At 42.2% G+C, this 21,077-nt stretch overlaps 1 protein-coding gene across 9 annotated transcripts in view; it reads right to left on the reverse strand.

Annotated features, from left to right (window-relative positions):
• Window positions 1–17,024: 17,024 nt before the first annotated feature.
• LOC137641335 (UTP--glucose-1-phosphate uridylyltransferase-like) overlaps window positions 17,025–21,077 on the reverse strand; it is a 238,799-nt gene continuing 234,746 nt past the window's right edge. For all 9 annotated transcript variants that reach the window (XM_068373782.1, XM_068373787.1, XM_068373790.1 and 6 more), the window contains 4 exons: window positions 20,393–20,531; window positions 18,513–18,650; window positions 17,451–17,623; window positions 17,025–17,174 (listed from right to left, as the gene is read on the reverse strand). In XM_068373782.1, coding sequence (XP_068229883.1) covers window positions 17,040–17,174; window positions 17,451–17,623; window positions 18,513–18,650; window positions 20,393–20,531 — 585 coding nt within the window. In that variant the 3' untranslated portion in view covers window positions 17,025–17,039. The remainder of the gene's footprint in view (window positions 17,175–17,450; window positions 17,624–18,512; window positions 18,651–20,392; window positions 20,532–21,077) is intronic.

Raw genomic sequence — 21,077 nt, forward strand, 5'->3', positions numbered from 1 at the left:
TTGATCGACGGTGACAGAGATTAATATCTAGATCAGGACTAAGAAATTTAATAGACCGTAAGTTTCTGTCCAACAAATTAAGATGAGAATCAGCAGCTGAAGACCAGACAGGAGAACAATACTCAAAACAAGGTAGAATAAAAGAATTAAAACACTTCTTCAGAATAGATTGATCACCGAATATCTTAAAAAGACTTTCTCAATAAGCCAATTTTTTGTGCAATTGAAGAAGACACAGACCTTATATGTTTCTCAAAAGTAAATTTGCTGTCAAGAATCACGCCTAAAATTTTGAGAGTCATACAAATTTAAAGAAACATTATCAATACTGAGATCTGGATGTTGAGGAGCCACCGTCCTTGACCTACTTACAATCATACTTTGAGTTTTGTTAGGATTCAACTTCATACCCCATAATTTGCACCATGCACTAATTTTAGCTAAATCTCTATTAAGGGATTCACCAACCCCAGATCTACATTCAGGGGATGGAATTGATGCAAAGAGAGTAGCATCATCTGCATATGCAACAAGCTTATTTTCTAGGCCAAACCAAATGTCATGTGTATATAGTATGAAAAGTAATGGGCCAAGAACACTACCCTGTGGAACACCGGATATCACATTCCTATACACACTATGGTGCCCATCAACAACAACTCTTTGAGATCTACTACTTAAAAAATCAATAATAATGCTAAGAAACGACCCACCCACTCCCAACTGTTTCAGTTTGAAAACAAGGGCCTCATGATTAACACGGTCAAAGGCAGCACTAAAATCAAGGCCAATCATACGAACTTCCCAACCACAATCAAGGGATTTCTGTACTGCATTGGAGATTGTAAGAAGGGCATCACATGCTCCAAGGCCTTTCCGAAAACCAAATTGCAAACTAGGGAATAGACGATTACCTTCAGCAAACCTATTAAGACGTTTTGCCAGAAGACGTTCAAAAACTTTAGATAATATGGGAGTTATGGAAATTGGGCGGTAATCAGTGGGACTTGAGCTACCAGAAACACATTTACATAGACGAGTAACATTACCAATTCTCCAACAAGTGCTAAAAGCTCCTCTTCTTGGTAACTTGCGTAAAATGACAGATAACTTTGGAGCTAAGAAATCTGCTGTCTTTATAAAAAACAAAGGAAAAATACCATTAGGGTCTACACCTCCATAAGCATCAAGATCAATCAACAGAGCTTTAATCTCACGAGATCGAAAAGCTAAACTAGTTAGTTTAGCCTCAGGAAAACAGGAATGAGGAAGTTCAAGTTTTTCATTACTCTGTTTACTGTCAAAAACATCAGCCAAAAGGGTTGCCTTTTCCTTTGGACAGTGAGTGACTGAGCCATCTGGTTTAAGTAAAGGAGGAACTGTTGCATCTACACCGAAGACTGCAGATTTATGGGTAGACCACCATTTATGTTCCTGAGTTGTACCAGAGAGGGTTTCTTTTATGATTAAATTGTACTCCTTTTCAGTTGAGGCATAAACTCTCTGAGCAAAAGCTCGAAGCTGAGTATAGTTGTTCCAGGTCAAATCTGATCTGTTACCCTTCCAAAGGTGATAGGCCTCCTGCTTCTCCAAATAAGCACGTCTACAATCATCATTGAACCACGGTTTGTCCTTCATTCGGTACCTTAGCACATGAGAAGGGATACGCCTATCAATTATGTTGACTAGATTCTCATTCAAAGGGACAACAGGATCTACACTATTATATAATTGTGACCAATTCAAGCACAAAAGATCATGCAAAATCCCATTCCAGTCTGCTTGGGATTTCATATAAATTTTACAAGAATATGATATATCAGGGACAGGCTGCTCAGTCTTCACTAATAATGAAATCAAGGCATGATCAGAAGTCCCGACTGGAGAACCAACCTTACTAGTTATAACGCCAGGGGAGTCAGTGTATACGAGGTCCAAGCAATTACCAGACCTGTGAGTAGCTTCATTTATGATTTGCTCACAGCCTGATTCTGAGGCAAAGTCTAAAGCTCTTAAGCCATGGCGATCGGTAGGAGAGATAGAACTCAACCACTCCCTATGGTGAGCATTAAAATCACCAACAAAGACAAATGAAGCCTTTCTATCATCTTCTTGTATCTTAGCCATAATGGTAAGAAGACAATCAAAGATAGAATCATCCATGTCTGGATTCCGGTAGATTGAACACAAATAAAAGTTGTTATGCCTGCCACAAACTTTTATTACCTGAATCTCATGACATCCACGTTGATAGCAGGACTTATGAGAAGCAGGGTACTCGGTCCTAATATACACCGCCATTCCCCTGGCCCTAGGAATGGAATCACGTTTCAGCATTATTGGCTTCTTAAAACCAGTTATAAGGAGCTCAGATGAGTGCCTCATATTAGAAACCAAAGTTTCTGAGCACAAAAGAATATCATACTGTCTGGACGCAACTGTAAGGTCTCGGATATTTGCATGAAGACCACGAATATTGCAATACAGAAGACGACATTGACGAAATCTAGGACGTACTGGTCCCGGATTTTGCTCAATGTCTCCAGACAGCATAAGAATTAATAGAAATAAAAAAGAGACATCATACTTAAAAACTAGATTAACAAGAATTAAAACAAAAACAATATGTACAGAATAATAATAAAAGTGATTGATGATATCCATAGACTATAGTAAAAAGCCAGAAAAACTGGTCAACATGGAGGAGCCGATACACCATGCAAGGCTAAATACCCTCCAGGATAGCCACTTCAACTGAAGGGAGGACAGTAAGGATGGTTTTGAGAAGAAAAAATCAGAAAAAGGAAAAGACAACCTCTTGATAAACCACCAGGCATCCATGGCCCTTCTATTAAGCCTGCCCAACACACCATTTCAAAAAAACAAGAGGAAGAAAAAAAAAATAAGATAGAATAGTGTGCCCGAGTGTACCCTCAAGCAAGAGAACTCTAACCCAAGACAGTGGAAGACCATGGTACAGAGGCTATGGCACTACCCAAGACTAGAGGACAATGGTTTAATTTTGGAGTGTCCTTCTCCTAGAAGAGCTGCTTACCATAGCTAAAGAGTCTCTTCTACCCTTACCAAGAGGAAAGTACACTGAACAAATTGCAGTGCAGTAAATTAACCCCTTGGTGAAGAAGTGTTAAGTATCTCATTGTTGTCAGATGTATGAGGAAAGACAAGAATATGTAAAGAATAGGCCAGACTAGTCCGTGTAAGTGTAGGCAAAGAAAAAATAAGCCGTGACTTGAGAGAGGGGTCCAATGCAATACTGTCTGGCCAGTCAAAGGATCCAATACCTCTCTAGTGGTAGTATCTCAACGGGCGGCTGGTGCCCTGGCCAACCTACTACCTACAATATTTTATATTATAATATATTCTCTTATACAGACATAAGGAAGAGTTCTTTTCCACATTTTATTCCTTTCTCGCATAAGTGTGAATATATGTATGTATAGACATGGATAGACAGGTACAAAAAGATGAGCTACCGTATGCAGATGGACAGATATATATGAATAACTGAAGAAGACCTAAATAATTTACTTGTATGTAAATACTTTTATCTATGCAAAATGTTATTTTCATTAGTAAAATAAATTTTTGAATATACTTACCCGATGATCATATAGCTGTCAGCTCTGCTGCCCGACAGAAAAACCTACGGGCGGAATACGCCAGCGATCGCTATACAGGTGGGGGTGTACATCAACAGCACCATCTGTCAAGTAGGTACTCAAGTACTCGATGTCAACACAGAACCAATTTTCTCCTCGGTCCACTGGGTCTCTATTGGGGAGGACGGGTGGGTCCTTTAATTTATGATCATCGGGTAAGTATATTCAAAAATTTATTTTACTAATGAAAATAACATTTTTCAATATTAAACTTACCCGATGATCATATAGCTGATTCACACCCAGGGGGGTGGGTAGAGACCAGCATTACATGTTGACATTATTATGAGCTAATTATTCCGTATTTCATTTTAGCAGTTATTCAAAAATAACAAACATAAAATAAATAAGTACCTGGTAAGGAAGTCGACTTGAACAATTACTCTGCCTTTTTAAGTACGTCTTCCTTACTGAGCCTCGCGATCCTCATAGGATGCTGAGCGACTCCTAGGAGCTGAAGTATGAAGGGTTGCAACCCATACTAAAGGTCCTCATCAAAACCTCTAATCTAGGCGCTTCTCAAGAAATGACTTTGACCACCCGCCAAATCAAGTAGGATGCGAAAGGCTTCTTAGCCTTCCGGACAACCCAAAAACAATAATAAAACATTTCAAGAGAAAGATTAAAAAAGGTTATGGAATTAGGGAATTGTAGTGGTCGAGCCCTCACCACTACTGCACTCATTGCTACGAATGGTCCCAGAGTGTAGCAGTTCTCGTAAAGAGACTGGACATTCTTAAGATAAAAGACGCGAACACTGATTTGCTTTTCCAATAGGTTGCGTCGAATATACTTTGCAGAGATCTATTTTGTTTAAAGGCCACGGAAGTTGCGACAGCTCTAACTTCGTGTGTCCTTACCTTCAGCAAAGCTTGGTCTTCCTCATTCAGATGGGAATGAGCTTCTCGTATTAACAGTCTGATAAAATAGGATAAAGCATTCTCTGACATAGGCAAAGATGGATTCTTAACTGAACACCATAAAGCTTCAGACGGGCCTCGTAAAGGTTTTTAAATAGAACTTAAGAGCTCTTACAGGACATAATACTCTTTCTAGTTCATTTCCAACCATACGATAAGTTTGGAATATCGAACGATATTGGTCAAGGACGAGAAGGCAGCTCGTGTTTGGCTAGAAAACCAAGTTGTAGAACATGTAGCCGTTTCGGATGAGAATCCGATGTTCTTGCTGAAGGCATGAATCTCACTGACTCTTTTAGCTGTGGATAAGCATATCAGGAAAAGAGTCTTAAAGGTGAGATCTTTCAGGGAGGCTGATTGAAGCGGTTCGAACCTGTCTGACATAAGGAATCTTAGTACCACGTCTAAATTCCAACCAGGTGTAACCAAACGACCCTCCTTCGTGGTCTCAAAAGACTTAAGGAGGTCCTGCAGATCTTTATTGTTAGAAAGATCTAAGCCTCTGTGACGGAAGACTGATGCCAACATGCTTCTGTAACCCTTGATAGTGGGAGCTGAAAGAGATCGTTCTTTCCTCAGATATAAGAGAAAGTCAGCTATTTGAGTTACAGAGGTACTGGTCGAGGATACGGATACTGACTTGCACCAGTTTCGGAAGATTTCCCACTTCGATTGGTAGATTCTAAGGGTGGATGTTCTCCTTGCTCTAGCAAACGCTCTGGTTGCCTCCTTCGAAAAGCCTCTAGCTCTCGAGAGTCTTTTGATAGTCTGAAGGCAGTCAGACGAAGAGCGTGGAGGCCTTGGTGTACCTTCTTTACGCGTGGCTGACGTAGCAGGTCCACCCTTAGGGGAAGTGTTCTGGGAACGTCTACTAGCCATCGAAGTACCTCGGTGAGTCATTCTCTCGCGGGCCAACCTTGTCCCTTCGTGAGAGGCGAACTTCTGCAGTACCTTGTTGACAATCTTGAACGGAGGGAATGCATATAGATCTAGAAGTGACCAATTTAGTAGAAAGGCATCTATATGAACTACTGCTGGGTCCGGGATAGGTGAGCAAACTATTGGGAGCCTCTTGGTCATCGAGGTTGCGAAGAGATTTATGGTTGGCTGGCCCTAGGTGGCCCAAAGTCTCTTGCATACATCCTTGTGGAGGGTCCATTCTGTTGGAATTATTTGTCCCTTCCGACTGAGACAATCTGCTATGACATTCAAGTTGCCTTGGATGAACCTCGTTACTAGTGAAAAGTCTAGACCTTTTGACCAGGTGAGGAGGTCCCTTGCGATCTCGTACCATGTCAGAGAGTAGGTCCCTCCTTGCTTGGAGATGTACGTCAAAGCCGTGTGTTGTCCGAGTTCACCTCCACCACTTTGCCTTGAAGGAGAGACCTGAAGCTTTTCCAGGTCAGACGTACTGCCAGTAGCTTCTTGCAGTTGAAATGCATTGTCCTTTGACTCGAGTTCCATAATCCCGAGCATTCCCTACCGTCTAATGTCGCACCCCAGCCTACGTCCGATGCGTCCAAGAAGAGAACGTGGTTGGGAGTCTGAACAGTCAGGGGAAGACCCTTTCTAAGGTTGATATAGTCCTTTCACCAAGTCAGACCAGACTTTATCTTTCCGGAAACCGGGATCGAGACCGCTTCTAGCGTCTTGTCCTTTTTCCAGTGAAAAGCTAGATGGTATAGAAGAGGACGGAGGTGTAGTCTTCCTAGTGACACAAATTGAACCACGGATGACAGTGTTCTTACCAGACTCATCCACAGCCTGACAGGGCAGCGTTCCTTCTTCAGCATCTTCTGGATGGATAGCAGGGCTGGGGGTTGATCGTCTTGTTCAGCAACGTCCTCATCAGAGGGTTCCTCATCCGAAACTGATGAGGAAACGGCAACGGAGTGGGCAACGTCTGACTCGCTGAATCCGGTCGCACTGGTGGATGCGTGACGGAGCCGGACGCAATATCATGGTACTGCTGCACAGTCTGTGAACTGTCAACAACCATGGGGACGCGAGGAAGTACAGCGTCAGCCCGAAACTGTCTAGACTGTCTGGGTTGTGCAGTCAACACCCTACCGGGTTGCTGAGGTTGACGCACTGCGTCACAACAAGTCACCTCTGCTGGTTGTTGAACGTCTTCCTAGTGACACACTGAACGTCAACAACCACCTCCGAGCGTCGCTTAACGTCAACGTGCGACTGGCAACCCACACTGGGTCGCATCGGTGGAGGAACCACCTCAACTGGCGGACGCGAGTAGGATACCTCAGCGTCAACAGGGCGCACAACCAACCGGTAGGAAGGTTGTTGGCCAGAAGGTTCTTCTCCGTATTAAGTCCTCTATCAAGGACACAAGCTTGGACTGCATGTCTTGCAGCAAAGCCCATTTAGGGTCTACGGGAGCAGGTGTGGCAACAGACGGGGTTAGCGACTGAAGCGGAACCATTTACCATCCCTGGAAGCCTTGTTATGTGTGACATAATAGTACAGCAAAACTTCAAAGGCTCGACAAAAGTTGAGAAGTTGACCTGTAAACAACTGGAGCGTCTCCTGGCTATGCGCCTGGCCGAGTCTACCAGAATTGAGAAGTCTACCTGGGCAGAGGCATGAACTCCCAAGCTGAGAACTTCTCTCGTGTCCTATCAGACTCTCGCTCTATAAGCCAGATAAAAAGAAGGGAAATCAAAAGGCTGTATCCCTAAAACTCCTCCTGGTGCAAAAACCAGTCGCCTAGCCGACGTAACGCTCTCTAGGAGAGCGAGAGAGCACTAGCTTAACAACAACGGCTTCGAAGTAGCTAGGCCTAGTGTAAGTTCTGATGTGAGGCGAACGAGGAGCAGCAGTTACAAGATCCGGACGAAGATCCTTAAAAAATCATCATGATTTAATTAAAGTCCATAGGAGGCTAAGCAGCTCAAGGCTCCTCTCCAAATGACAGAGTCCTCAAAGGAATATCAGTAGGAGGGAGGTTATCTCAGTGAGGGTCTCACTGGTGCATTAGCAGCAGACCAGAAGGCAACGTTATGTAACTGCTTGACAGTCTGTGAACTGTCAAAAACTGAACTGTCAACCACAACAGGTGCGTGAGGACATACAGCACTGGTGCATTAGCTGCAGACCAGAAGGCAACGTTATGTAACTGCTTGACAGTCTGTGAACTGTCAAAAAACTGAACTGTCAACCACAACAGGTGCGTGAGGACATACAGCACTGGTGCATTAGTAGCAGACCAGAAGGCAACGTCATGTAACTGCTTGACAGTCTGTGAGCTGGCAACAACCAAAGCTGTGTGGGGAAGCCTCAACTCCTGACTGACTAGTCTGCTGCGGGCGAGTGGCGGTAACCACAGTGGGTTGCGGAGGCTGACACACCGTGTCAAAACACGGCAGCTTAACTCCACCCTCCTGTTGTTGTGGTAGCACACGCACGTCAACGGAGGGTTCCGTGCGTCTGTGAACGTCAGCATGCGTCTGGCAGGGTCGACTGCGCATGGGTGGAGGAGCTCTCACAGCTGGAGTGTGGGAGCAGGCAGCCACAGCGTCTGCTGGACGCACAACCGTGGTAGGTTGTAGGCTAACGGGTGCAGCGTCAACCTTCTCCGCACGATACTCCTGCAAAAAAGATGCTAACTGTGTCTGCATAGACTGTAGCAAAGACCACTTAGGGTCTACAGCAGCAGGTGCGGCAACAGACGGTGTTACTGCCTGTTGCGGTACCGCTTTACCTCTCTTAGGAGGTGTGCAGTCATCGGAAGACTGCAGCGAGTCCGAACTGACCCAGTGGCTACACCTGGGCCGTTGGACTTGCGCGGAAGGGACCGACTTGCACTTAATAAGCTGCGAGACCTTGGTCCAAGGTTTATTACGAGAAACCTCTTCCGCAGACAAGAAGTAAATGGGCTCTCTCGTCTTTGTGTGGGTGGGGCGATCTTGGGTAGATAAGCCCGAAACCACGGAGGGAAAAACGTCTGTTCGTTGATCAAGGCCTGACGAACCCATAAGTCGTTCGACATTACTTCTCCCCTGGGCTTGGGAGCTTGCAAGAGGTCCCGGACTAGGTGAACGACAGGCACGAACAGACGAACCCTCGGACGCAACACTGTAACACTTTGCGCATATCACTTTATCACTTTGATTTTCTGTTTTGCACTTATTTCACTGAAATCGAAACTTTTACTGATTTCTACCTGAAACACGCAATCCTACCCTTCATTAAAAGGTAGTAATTGCGAAAACAGTCGTATAATGCAACAGAAAACATATATAAAGATAAAGAATTCAGTGGCTGGGAAAGAGACTAAACACTAGTTCAAATAAACTACGTTTACAATCTCTCACCGCACATAGCCTGGGAACAAGAATAAAACCCTAGAAACGTTTTACCTTCTTCCCCTACAGCGACTAGGGAGGAGAGTAAAACGAGAACAACGTTACCCGCTTGAACGAAACGTTTTTTCTCCTCTCTCTCCCTCCGTCTCTATCTCTCTCTTTCTCTCTAGATTTCGCACCTGAGAGAAGAGCCCAATTATATATCGGCAAAACATGTTATTTGCTAAAGGAAAAAACTAAAAGGTTTTCCAAATAAAAAGTTCCTTTAATTTAGAATTTGAACCATTTAAGCTAAGAAAGAATGAACGAAACGCCAGAATCGGTTTACTCTTACTGAAAAGTGAAACCGTGATACAATCTCTCTCTATCGTAACGATAGAGCGCATGTTGAACGTCCTGAACGCCAACAACTGCGTAGACTAAAAAACTAAACGTTAGTTCATCTTTGAAAACAGTACGAGACTATCAAAGAAATTCTTTCATAAAACATTAAATTTAAAAAGTTTTAAATTCTTTAAAGGTTAAATACGATATAACGGGCTCAACGTTGATTAACTTCGGTTCCAAGTTAGGACCGCCTACTATCAGGAAAGGTCGCATATAAACAAAACATAAAAATGTATTTTTATATGTTTATAATAAAAGGAAAGTTAATCGAAGAGGCCTAATAAAGGCGGAGAGATATAAAATATATAGATCTATAACGTGTTAAGCAAAATTACTAAAAACCTAAACACACTTCCGTCTAAGGGAAGGATCGGCCATTTAAAAGTGAAAGAGAGTCCATACTCTCTTTGTCACCATAATTAAATCTATCCAAAACGAGTTCAAGTTTTGAAATGAAGATAAAACCCCTGCATAGCGAAAGCTCAAAACTGGAATAGTGTACTTCACCAAATAGTTGTGAAAACAAATCCAGTTAGTAACAGCGTATTTAGTAGGTCTTGCCAGTGGCACGACAGAGAGAAAATTGGTTCTGTGTTGACATCGAGTACTTGAGTACCCACTTGACAGATGGCACTGTTGATGTACACCCCCACCTGTATAGCGATCGCTGGCGTATTCCGCCCGTAGGTTTTTCTGTCGGGCAGCAGAGCTGACAGCTATATGATCATCGGGTAAGTTTAATATTGAAAAATATAAATTTATATTGCCAAAAATACAGCCTGTATATATGTTTCCTAATGTGTGTCTGTAACATGTAAGTACATCTTACATGTATTATATTCAAGTGTATGTTTATATATATTCCTATATACACACGTGTGTACTACAAATTTTATGTGCACATATGAAAACATACAAAGGTGTTATATATATATATATATATATATGTGTGTGCATGTACATACATGTGCGTAGTAATGCTTGCAATCATTCAGGGCGATGTGTGCCTTTTAGAGTCACACTGAGTATGAGCCACGTCTGGTACATGTTGCATACGGTAATTCCCTAGATCAGTCTGAGCGATATGCACCATAACTGAACATCCAAAGTGTGACCATATTCGGCACACAACGCCACCAGAACTATCTCTAATCACTCTGGGCGACTTGAGCCATATATGACCACATCTATTATGTCCATATTAGGTACACAACGCCTGTAATGAAGACTTTTGTTATGTCAGGCGAAGTGTAACACATAAAGTCACGCTTTTTACACTGGCTGAGCACTCGGCTTACCTTACGGATACACCATAACAATTCTCACGTCAATAGCTAGCTGGTTACTGATTTTAGTTGGGGTTAAAGAGAACGCCCATTGGGCCGTTTCACAGCATTGCCAATCGCAGTCAACGTGTTAAATGACTTCGTTTGTTTACTTAGCGTACTTTATGACGCCGTCGTTTCAGGCGGCGTCATAAAGAAAAACATTTCATTTGGAAGTCCTAAGAAAAATTAAGTAAAACATTGGTAACAACAAAATCAACATACTGTACTGAATAATCAATATAATCGATGCAAAAACTAACCTATACACAGATGTGTAAATGCGTTTGTTTCTTCATTGTGATCAGAGATAAACGTAAACAAAACATTGGTTGCCATTAAATGCTTTTTGGCGTGTTTAGGAAACGCATGATATAAAGTCGCCTTTAATATTTGTGCCTGTTTTAGTTTAGGGTACTGTAGTACATGCATTAAGTGTTCTGTACATTAAAGGTAAAGGGTAGTTTGTTAACAGTACTACGTACAAGGGAAGGTTTTAAAAGTCTGAATATACATGTTAAATAAATAGGTAAATATGGTGTCACTACTTCGCGGATTTTCACCTATCGCGGTCGGGTCTGGAACCTATCTACCGCGATAAACGAGGGTTCACTGTACTATCACTTCGTTGTCCAGGGCCAATCTGATGTGGATTGCTCTGCAAGGTGATAGTTTCTTCAACGTCAAGAAACTGCCATAGCTTCCAAGATATTGATGTGAAAGGTTTTATACTAGTGCAACCAATTCCCCTGCACTTTTCTCTCGTGAGAATGGCCTCCCCATCCTTCTAAGAAAGCGTCCGTGTGTATCACCACTGATGGTTGTGCTGGCTGCAAGGGGGTTTGTCTGTGCCAGGCTCTTGGCTGTTGACCACGGCCTTAATAGCATGCGCAATCAGGTCGGGGTCAACCTTAGTTGATCTCTTTGAGTGTTTGATGCGTATCTTCTCCAGACTCCTGACGCATCCTTTAGACGTGCTTTTAGCACCGGGTCTGTCACTGCTGCAAACTGGAGAGAGCCCAATACTCTTTCCTGTTGGCATCTTGAAATCCTCTTGTGATGGATTAGTCTCTTGACAGCTCCCGCTATCTCTCTCCTCTTCTTGGATGGAATGGAGAGGTGGTGTGACTTCAAGTTCCATCGGATTCCTAACCATTGGAACTTCTGAGCTGGAGAAAGGTGAGACTTCTTGCAATTGATCTTGAAGCCCAGGTGTTCCAGGAACTGGATCACTTTTTTGGCTGCTTGCAGACAAGTAGTCTTGGATGCTGCCCACACCAGCCAATCGTCTAGATATGCTACCACTTGAACTCCTTCGGAGCGTAGCTGTTGGACGATTGTGTCTGCTAGTTTTGTGAATATCCTTGGGGCTGTGTTCAGTCCAAAGGGCATTGCTCTGAAGACTAATTTCTTTTTCTGTAGCTTGAATCCTAGGTAGGAGGAGAAGGGGCTGCTGACTGGCAGATGCCAGTAGACATCTTCCAGGTCTACCTTATGTGTTGCAAAGTAAACATTCGGAACTTGTGGTTCTCGATGAACTTGTTGAGTGGAGACAAGTCTAGAATGACTCTGAGTTTGTCTGAGTCTTTCTTGGGAACACAAAACAGCCTTCCCTGGAATTTGATGGACTTCGCTTTACTTATTACCTTCTTATTCAAGAGTTCTGAGGTATATTCTTCTAACAAGGGGGTGGAGTGTTGGAAGAATTCTGGAAAACGGGGTGGAGTCTTATTCCATCTCCACCTGAGTCCACTCGTGATTAGGCTGTGGGCCCAGTGATCGAAGGTCCAGCAATCCCGAAAGTGGTATAATTTGCCCTCTACCTGGAACCCCTCAGTGCTTGGGGGGTCCTGAGGACTTGTGTCCATGACTGCGTCCTCCTCTGTCCCGTGAGGGGTTCCCCGAGGAACCTCTTCTTTGGCCTTTTCCTTTATAAGGATGAAAGGTGGTCGACTGCCTCTCAAAGCCAGGATTAAATGCTGGCGACTGGGCTACCAGCAGTTGAGGGACCACCTGGAAGGTGGTTTGAGGCTGTGCTACCAGTTGAGGTACCGTGGCCGTGGTCACAGCCGGAAGTTGCGCAGGTTTACATTGTCTCCTTACTTTTTTGTTCTAGGTTGGGGACCTCTGTCTGAGGAAGATTTCCTCTTTGATGTCATGCCCCACTTTTGGAGAAGGTTCCTATTCTCCGTGGCTGCTTTGACTATGACTTCTTGGATCGCTTCCTGTGGGAAAAGGTCCTTGCCCCAGATGCACGATGAAATCAGTTTCCTGGGTTCATGTTTCTCTGGTGCCGAGGCAAACACATGCTCTCTACAGGTCCTTCTTGACTTGATGAAAGCATATAAGTCCTTCACAAGGGTACCCATGTGAGACTTAGCCAGGAAAATATACATTTCTAGGGCATTATGTTGGCCTGCGCACATTTCCAGGCAGTTCTGATGAGAAAGCGAGGCCGCTAGTCTCTCTTTCGTCTCCTGTTCTCTCCTCAGAAGATGGTCTGGCAACTTTGGGAGGTTCTCATTGAACTGCTGGCCTGCTATCTCTGGATCCAATTTCGAGACAGAGAAGGTTAGATGGACGTCTTTCCACTTCTCCTCGCAGGTAAGCGTTGCTAGAGAGAATGGTTTGCATTCCTCTAGAGATGGGCAGGGTTTGCCCTCTTCGATTGCCTTAATGACAAAGTCTAGAGTTTCCTCCGAAAAGGGGAAAGAGATGGAGGAAGGAGCAACAAAGGTGGGATGCCTCTTGCTCAGTGCTGAGACTTTGGAGTTGTTGTATCCGGCTCCTTTCAAGGACTTTACAAGGATGGCTTGTGCCTTGTCATGTTCGAAGACAATGACTTCCTTTAGTACTGTTTCCTCACGGGATGCAAGTTCGTCCCGTAGTCTCATGTAACAGTCTGGATAGGCTGAAAAGCTGAGCCAGAGCACAAGATCTTCAAACAGTTGGCCCCCAACTTCTGTGAGACAAATAGCTTCCCATTCATCATGGGCATGTGCTCCATATACCTCCAGGGGTTGGTTTTGGAGCAGTGAGGGAGATCTGATACTCTAAGGGGCTTAATAGAGCCCCTGGAAGTTCCAGGGCAATCCCTTTCCTGTATCTGTCTCTTGTTCTGTTGGATGGATTACTTCATCGCTTCCTGTTCCTTCCGGAACGATTCCAACATCTGCTGGATTGACGTGAGGATTGCTTCGCTCTTGTCGACCTGTGTAGTTGGTTGAAGAGTTGGGGTTGAAGAGGTTGACGGCATAGGTTGGTATGCCGTCACGGTGAACTGAGGGTCCTCAGTTACCGTCAAAACGGATCCTTCTTCCTCCGTGCAAAGTAGATCCACATCTTCTTCACGGCCTTCTTGCAGTAGGTCCTGCTCTGTGTCGGTGGACACTTCTGACATCCGTTCTTGGTGGATATCCATGCCTTCTAGTGCCTTAGGGATGTCCACGTCGATCTTCAGCTGTATGAGAGGAGGCTGGACCTGTTCCTGGGGCACTACTACATTTGCTAGCCCCTTGGAGAACAGAAGGCACCTCAGAGATTCATTAGGAAGGTAAGGTCCAGGAGAGTTCTTTTGGAACCCTCTTACCCACTTACGAAGGGTTTCCCTTGCTGTGTCCCTAGTCTCCACAGTGACTGGGATGGCTTCTCCGAAGCCGTTGGTCAGCAGGGTTGAGCGGGTAGAGCAACCCTTCGGGTCCCAATACTTCAGGGATCCGGACACGATACAGCAAGGGGCATGAGTCCTGCACATTGTATGCCCACAAAAGTTCCTACTCTTGTGGTTGCAGAACATAGCTGCGCACTTCACCATTGGCTCCTCCTGTAAAGGAAATGGCTTCAATGAGTATACGGTTTTTATATCATTGATATAAATGAATACATTTTATTAGCTACAGTAATCACTATTGTAAATGGTACCTTAGGATAGTAAGCTGGAAAGGAAATAGGAAAGACCCATATCTGTGTTTCTTCTCCCAGGCAATTACTGAGACCTCCGTCAGTAATAATATTCTAGATTCCCTGTTAGGGAGAATACAGGGTGGAAGAAACTCTAGTACTTAAGAGTTAGGGTTAGTAAGTGTTTATACTAACTTATCCACCTGTAGTATATTAATAGTGATCGGTGATTTATTAGGGTCCCGATGATCAAAGAAATCATCTGGGTGTTGAGGGATTACTCAACCTCAACATTATATTGTGGTCCCAACAATAAATGGCGAAGGGAAACACAGAGTATGTTAGAAAATGAATGTACTACTGTAATTTTTGTAAACTGTAGTCCGGCCGGTGTATTACCGGGGTTAGGTTAGTATCTGGCGGAACTAACTGATAGAGAGAGAGAAAGCATTAGGGAAGGAGAGTTTCCTATTATTATGGTTTAGCACAACAATTGCCAGAATGAGAGTTCTAATGTTAGGGTAACAATCTCTCTGATTCTAGCTTCCATCCATCCACAAAATGCCTGCCGCCAGCTGTACCACCAATGGCAATAATTGTGGATGGCAATTATTGCGGATGGCAGACCAAGAGAGGGCTGAAGACTTCTCAAAAGTATGTTGGGTTTCCCACCAGCAGCTGTCAGTGCCGGCTCAATCTTCCCCCCGTGACATTCACTTCCGGTGAAGGAAGGACATAAAGAGGAATGTGGCTCAGGCGGTTGAACTAACTGCCGCCGGTAGGGTCCCGGCCGGCAACGCAGACAACCTGGCAAGCCGGGATGACTGTCAAAATACCGGCAAAAGAATGCTGTGTCACTAAAGGACAGAAGGGGGAAGGTCAAAGTCTTATAGTTCACTGGAGTTGAAGAGGCAGAAGGTATGCTGCCTACCTCTGACAATGGACTGAGAAAGCACGGCTTCCTGTGCCGACGACGTCATCGGCAGCAGAGGAAACATGATTCCTTTGCTGGCGACATCATCAGCAGCAAGAAAAGGTCACCCTGAGTTAATTACTATCTAACCCAAAGCCGGAGTTCTACTCGACGGCAATGAAGAAAGGCGGTGTTTAGTTATTATCTAACCAAAAGCCGGAGTTCTACACGACGGCAAAGAGAAAAGACAGTGGTTGCCGCCTGTAATGGCGGTGGTACTCAGGGAGGGAGGAAGGGTTTAGCCTCTTTTCTCTAAAAGAGAATATATATCGAACATTATTCGTAATTTCAGAGGATGTAAGTCCCCATCCGAATTAATAACGAACGATAGAGTGAGGCTAAACGTGGGGAATTACTTCACTAACATATATATCAGCGAGGCTAGCCAAGCTCTGTTAGGAACCACGGCCATGTTGGTACCGCTGGGGTTCCCGGCATGGTTGGTACGGCCGGGGCTCCCGCCGTATACGGAAAGTAAAGTTACATATTCGGAAGAGGAATGATAATTTTCTGTATGCACAATCTTCACTTGTATAATTTGCCTAACTAGCTAATATTATAACTGAATACCGGGAAATGTCGCCTTACTAACTAAATAAAATGTAATGGTAATCGGTGACAGCGGTCGTAAAATGGCCGCCTCCGGTCATGGCAACGCTCAACCAAACACACTAAAATTATAGGAATTTAACTGTGAGAAGGGACCCTAAAATTATACACAGGAAAGAATTAATACTCAACTTTCCAGAGGATGAAGATGCTGGAGATTGCATGATTATTCCGAAAACTTGCAATAAAACACCGGGAAAACTTTGGGAGGGCACCTAGCTTATACACTACAAGTAAAGGAATGGCGGCTGGTAGTAGTACGGATAGGAGGTCCACCGGGTACCTAGAACGGCACCCCCTTTCTTTTGCCACTCTTCCCCCTTACATTAAAGAGTTAAATCTATTCAGGTGAAGATTACTATGTGTCATATCTAAAAAAAACAAGTCTATGATCCCAAGCGATACCCTTAACTGGATACTCGCGCCAGGAGTTAGAATTCTGGAGACCTTTGGTTTATTTCTCTGGGAGTATCACTGTAGCAAATATCCCTTAGAAAGCTACCTAAAGGAACCTTCCATCAACATGGCCGAGCCCAAAAGCATAATTATTCCATATAGATATCTAGATAGCCTAATTCCTCCTTACTCTTTATTTTGCAGCTCAATAAGGAATGTCAAAACATATTCTGACACCATCAAAAAGGACTTTACAAACTCAATCCACCAGTAACATGGAAAAAAAACAATAACTCGTATGAAAACCAAGGCAAAATTACATTTTTGAAGTATAGCAGCTTCACTTTGTAGGGGTAATTCACTTGAAAGGATAGCTTAATGTTTACAGTATTCCATCTACAGATGATTAGACTCTCATTAAATATTAAGCCATCAGGCAGTACAGCGAAGGTAGAATAAAAGAAGCGTACTGTACTTCATACCGACGCTTCATATCTTATGCAAAATCTCAGAAAAAATTCAACACACTAAACTAAAAAGGTAAACTCATGCATTATACTTACTCTTAAACTGACGCCTTTTCCAAAAGTAACATCACCTGAAACAGTTAAATGGTCCAGTTCCAGCATATCAGGTATAGAAGCAAATCTCTTGAGGAATTCCTGTAAGAAGCATATCTTTTATTTAGAGAGATGATCAAAGGCAAAGAGTTTGACATGTGCCAAGAAACCAGTTTACAATTATATCCTTCCACTGATGCATCATCACTTATACCTTCTGTATCACAATGAGATTTGCATTATAAAAAATCCACAATTTATAATTCATTTCTCATTAAAATTCTATATAGATTTTATCTTTACTTCTACATCTCAGAATCCAGTACTGTACTATAGTCTCCTTTAATATCATTGCAAAATTGAAAGCTTTATACTAACCTTAACTTTACCAAAATGGTTAGGGCCTAGTTTGACAAGTGGAGTAGTATCAAACATACGAATGGGAGACATGCTAAGAGTACCCGACATTAGAGAGTACAAATTACTCATCACAAGTAGAAGATCATCTGTCTTTTTCACTGGCAAGAACCTTGAACGAGGAACATTGATGCCTGCAATACACAAACAATATGCTGAATAAAAGTATCCTTCAATCACAATAAGGGGCAATAATTTGACTTTGAAATATTTGTCTAGCTCACTTTTAAATTTGGTTAAAAGGAAAGAAATTACCTTATCTATAAAATTTGTATGTAAAACACAGAAGAAAAACCAGTTAGTCCTTACTGTAGTCAAGGGTGAATCTAGCAGAAAATAATTTCAAAAAGACCAGAAAGTCTTCACTCTTGCCACAGCAACTCTTAAAGTTTTTAAATAAAATTAAAGTAAAGAAAACAGGTTTCTTCCAATGCTCCTTCCTAATATAGACATATATTCTATCATTATCAAACTTTACTTCGTTCTCTTTACTTGATAATTCTGCTCCTCAATATTCTTAGAATTCCTATGACATGGAAGCATTCCTATTTTGCTAACAGATCTTGAGTTTGACGAAGTGATGCCCATGTATATCAGTTGAGTTTAACTTGCTTACTTCATTAATGGACCAGAAGTTACACAGAAGTCTTCAATTACAGACAAAAAATACTCTCTCTTTACTAAAGCATTTAACAGTTATTATAACACAATTGTCATTTATCAATATGTGAATTTCAGAATTCATTTAACTCCATAATTCTTCAATTAATGCTTTCTATATACAGTATGTACAGTATATATAATAAAAAATATGATGCAGAGCACTGCTAATTGATCATTTTACAGTAAACAAATCTATATTTCATTTTACCTTAACCTACAGAGGATTTGCAAGTCATGATACTATACCCCATAGGAAAAAGGGGGAATGGCATGCATGCAAAATAAGTTTTCAAGCTTTAGCACACACTGACTATAATACAAGAACTTATGATATAAATTAGAACCTCTTGAGCAACTCACCATGGGGACCACTAAAACACTTAATGGCTGCACCAACAGCCTGTTCAAGCTGAATTATATTTAACCCATTATCAAGGGTCTTATTGTTGATAATGACCTCCATATCCATTGCACCATCATTCAAAATTTGATCAATTGCTGAAAAATGAATAAATGACTTATGTTACATTGTAAAAATTACTTGTCATTCACTTAATTGTGAAATTTACACTTTTGCCTAAACACTAAACAATACACAAGTTATTATTTTAGCTTCTCCGTATGAAAAAAGACTTTAAAGGACATACAGTACTACACCCAATAAGCGACTTGTAATAATTATAAGAATTCCATTTAATGATACTTTGATGTATAGCCTCATTGAGTAAATAGTTACTCAATGAGGCTATACATCAATTAACAATGATGACTAACATATAAACAACAATAAAAAGATAATACTAGTGGTTGATTTGGACAAGTATTAATCTCTATCCGTCTACCAAGGCACTTCCCCTAATTTGGGGGGCTACCCCCCCCCTCCAAAAAAAAGGGGGGGGGGGCTTCCTTCTCTTTGCTCCTCCCAGCCTGACGAGGGATTCAGCCAAGTTTGGTTGGTGTTGCTAGGGTGCCACAGCCCACCCTCCCCCATTATTCACCACAAATGGAGCTTCATATACTGAATCCCTTACTGTTGCTATCTCAGCAGTCACCAAGGTGACCCCAGGTAGCAGCAAGACTAATCGGGACTATGTCACAATCACTCGCCATTCATTCTTATTCCTAGCAAGCTCTTTTGGCTTTCTAACATTTATCCTCCTATCACCTAGAGCTTTCTTCACTCCATCCGTCCACTCAAACCTTGGCCTTCCTCTTGTACTCCCATCAACTCTTGTGTTCATCACCTTCTTCAGCAGATGGCCATTTTCCATTCTCTCTACATGGTCAAACCCCTTCAATGCATTCATATCCACTCTAGCTGCCAAATCATTTCTTACACCCATTCTCACCCTCACTACTTCGTTCCGAGACCTATCTAATTGAGATACTGTACACCAACCATACTCCTCACACACTTCATCTTGAACACATTCAATTTCTGTCTCTCCGTCATTTTTATTCCCCCCAACTCTGTACTTGTATAATACTGCACAGTACTTGAGAATAATTTAACCCTTTTACCCCCAAGCTATTTGAAACTTTCCAACCCTTAACCCCCAGGTGTTTTCTTTTTCAAGGACATTTTGTAATATATATTTTTTAAATTGCTCTAACAGCCTTAATTTTCATCATAGAGAGGTCAGGTTGCTCTCATTCTTTTGGAAAATGCCTGAAGTTTCTCATAAAGTTATCAAAAATATGCAAAAAATGTAGTTTTTTGCAAGGATGTACCGGTACGTCCATGGGGGTAAAGGGATGAGTTTTGTGAAACGTACCAGTACGTCCGTTGGGGGTAAAAGGGTTAATACCCTTAAGCAAAACTTTTTGAACACACTACTACCCTTCTGATAATTCCTGATATTAAAGTAAACTGGATTTACATCAGATGATAATTTTTTTTTAATTATTTCCATATTTGAAATATTGTATTGCTGCTTTAACTGAATATCATGAAAGCCAAGAAGGCAATAAAGATTGAAAAATTATGCCTTATATACATGTGTTGTAGCACATCTAAACTCAGAATAGACAAATTAAATTATCTATTGAATTATCCTACAGCTAACAATAATTCCATATGATTTAAAACCTTAATTAAATGACCGATATATGTAGTTCTCAGTTATTAGATATAAATTGACTCATTTAAACATATGGTTTCTTTACAGAATTTAGGCTAAAATAAAACTGGAAGTGCTCCAAAATAAGATGAAAAAAGCCTCATTTGTTTATAACAGTACCTTTCAGTTTGATCCAGAGGTTGTTGGTGTTGAAAATCTTGAAAGTCTTCACTGATTTAAAATCATCCACATGATCCTTTGGAACTTGAGCAATTTCAAGCAACCTTAACTTTTCTTCATATTGAATCAGCGTACCACCCTGAAAGACACCAATTTAAAACTGAAACTTTGACTTTATTGAAATCTCACAATATAACAAGGAAAATAGTAGACTCATTCTACTAATGCAATATTCTCAGTACATGTACTGTTAATCATTTGAAAAATAGTTAGGTACTGTACTCAAACAGAGAAATTCCTTAAACAATACATGGTAAATATTTTAAAATATGAAATCTAATTTCTGGGCTCAACCTGTGCCGCTCCGTGAAATGCTCCTTTTACATCATTTCTAAGGTATAAACTGCTATGAATTTACCAGAGAAAAAAGTTGCATAGGAATGTCAGGTTGAACCCAGCTCGCTCACCTAATAAGGTGTCGGTATAATAATACTGGGGCGTGATTAATCACAACCAGAGGTCTCGCACCATCTAGATATCTCCTCTTCAAAATCCCCGCCACAGCGAGGTGCCATTCAGCACCCACCTCCAACTCTACTATCAACAGTCCAACCCACACCAGTGACGTTACTCCTTTTCATAGCACTTGCTTGTTCACACTTGTGTTTTTCACTGCGGTGTATTT

The sequence above is a fragment of the Palaemon carinicauda genome, chromosome 5, assembly GCF_036898095.1.
Source record: "Palaemon carinicauda isolate YSFRI2023 chromosome 5, ASM3689809v2, whole genome shotgun sequence".
Taxonomy (NCBI): domain Eukaryota; kingdom Metazoa; phylum Arthropoda; class Malacostraca; order Decapoda; family Palaemonidae; genus Palaemon; species Palaemon carinicauda.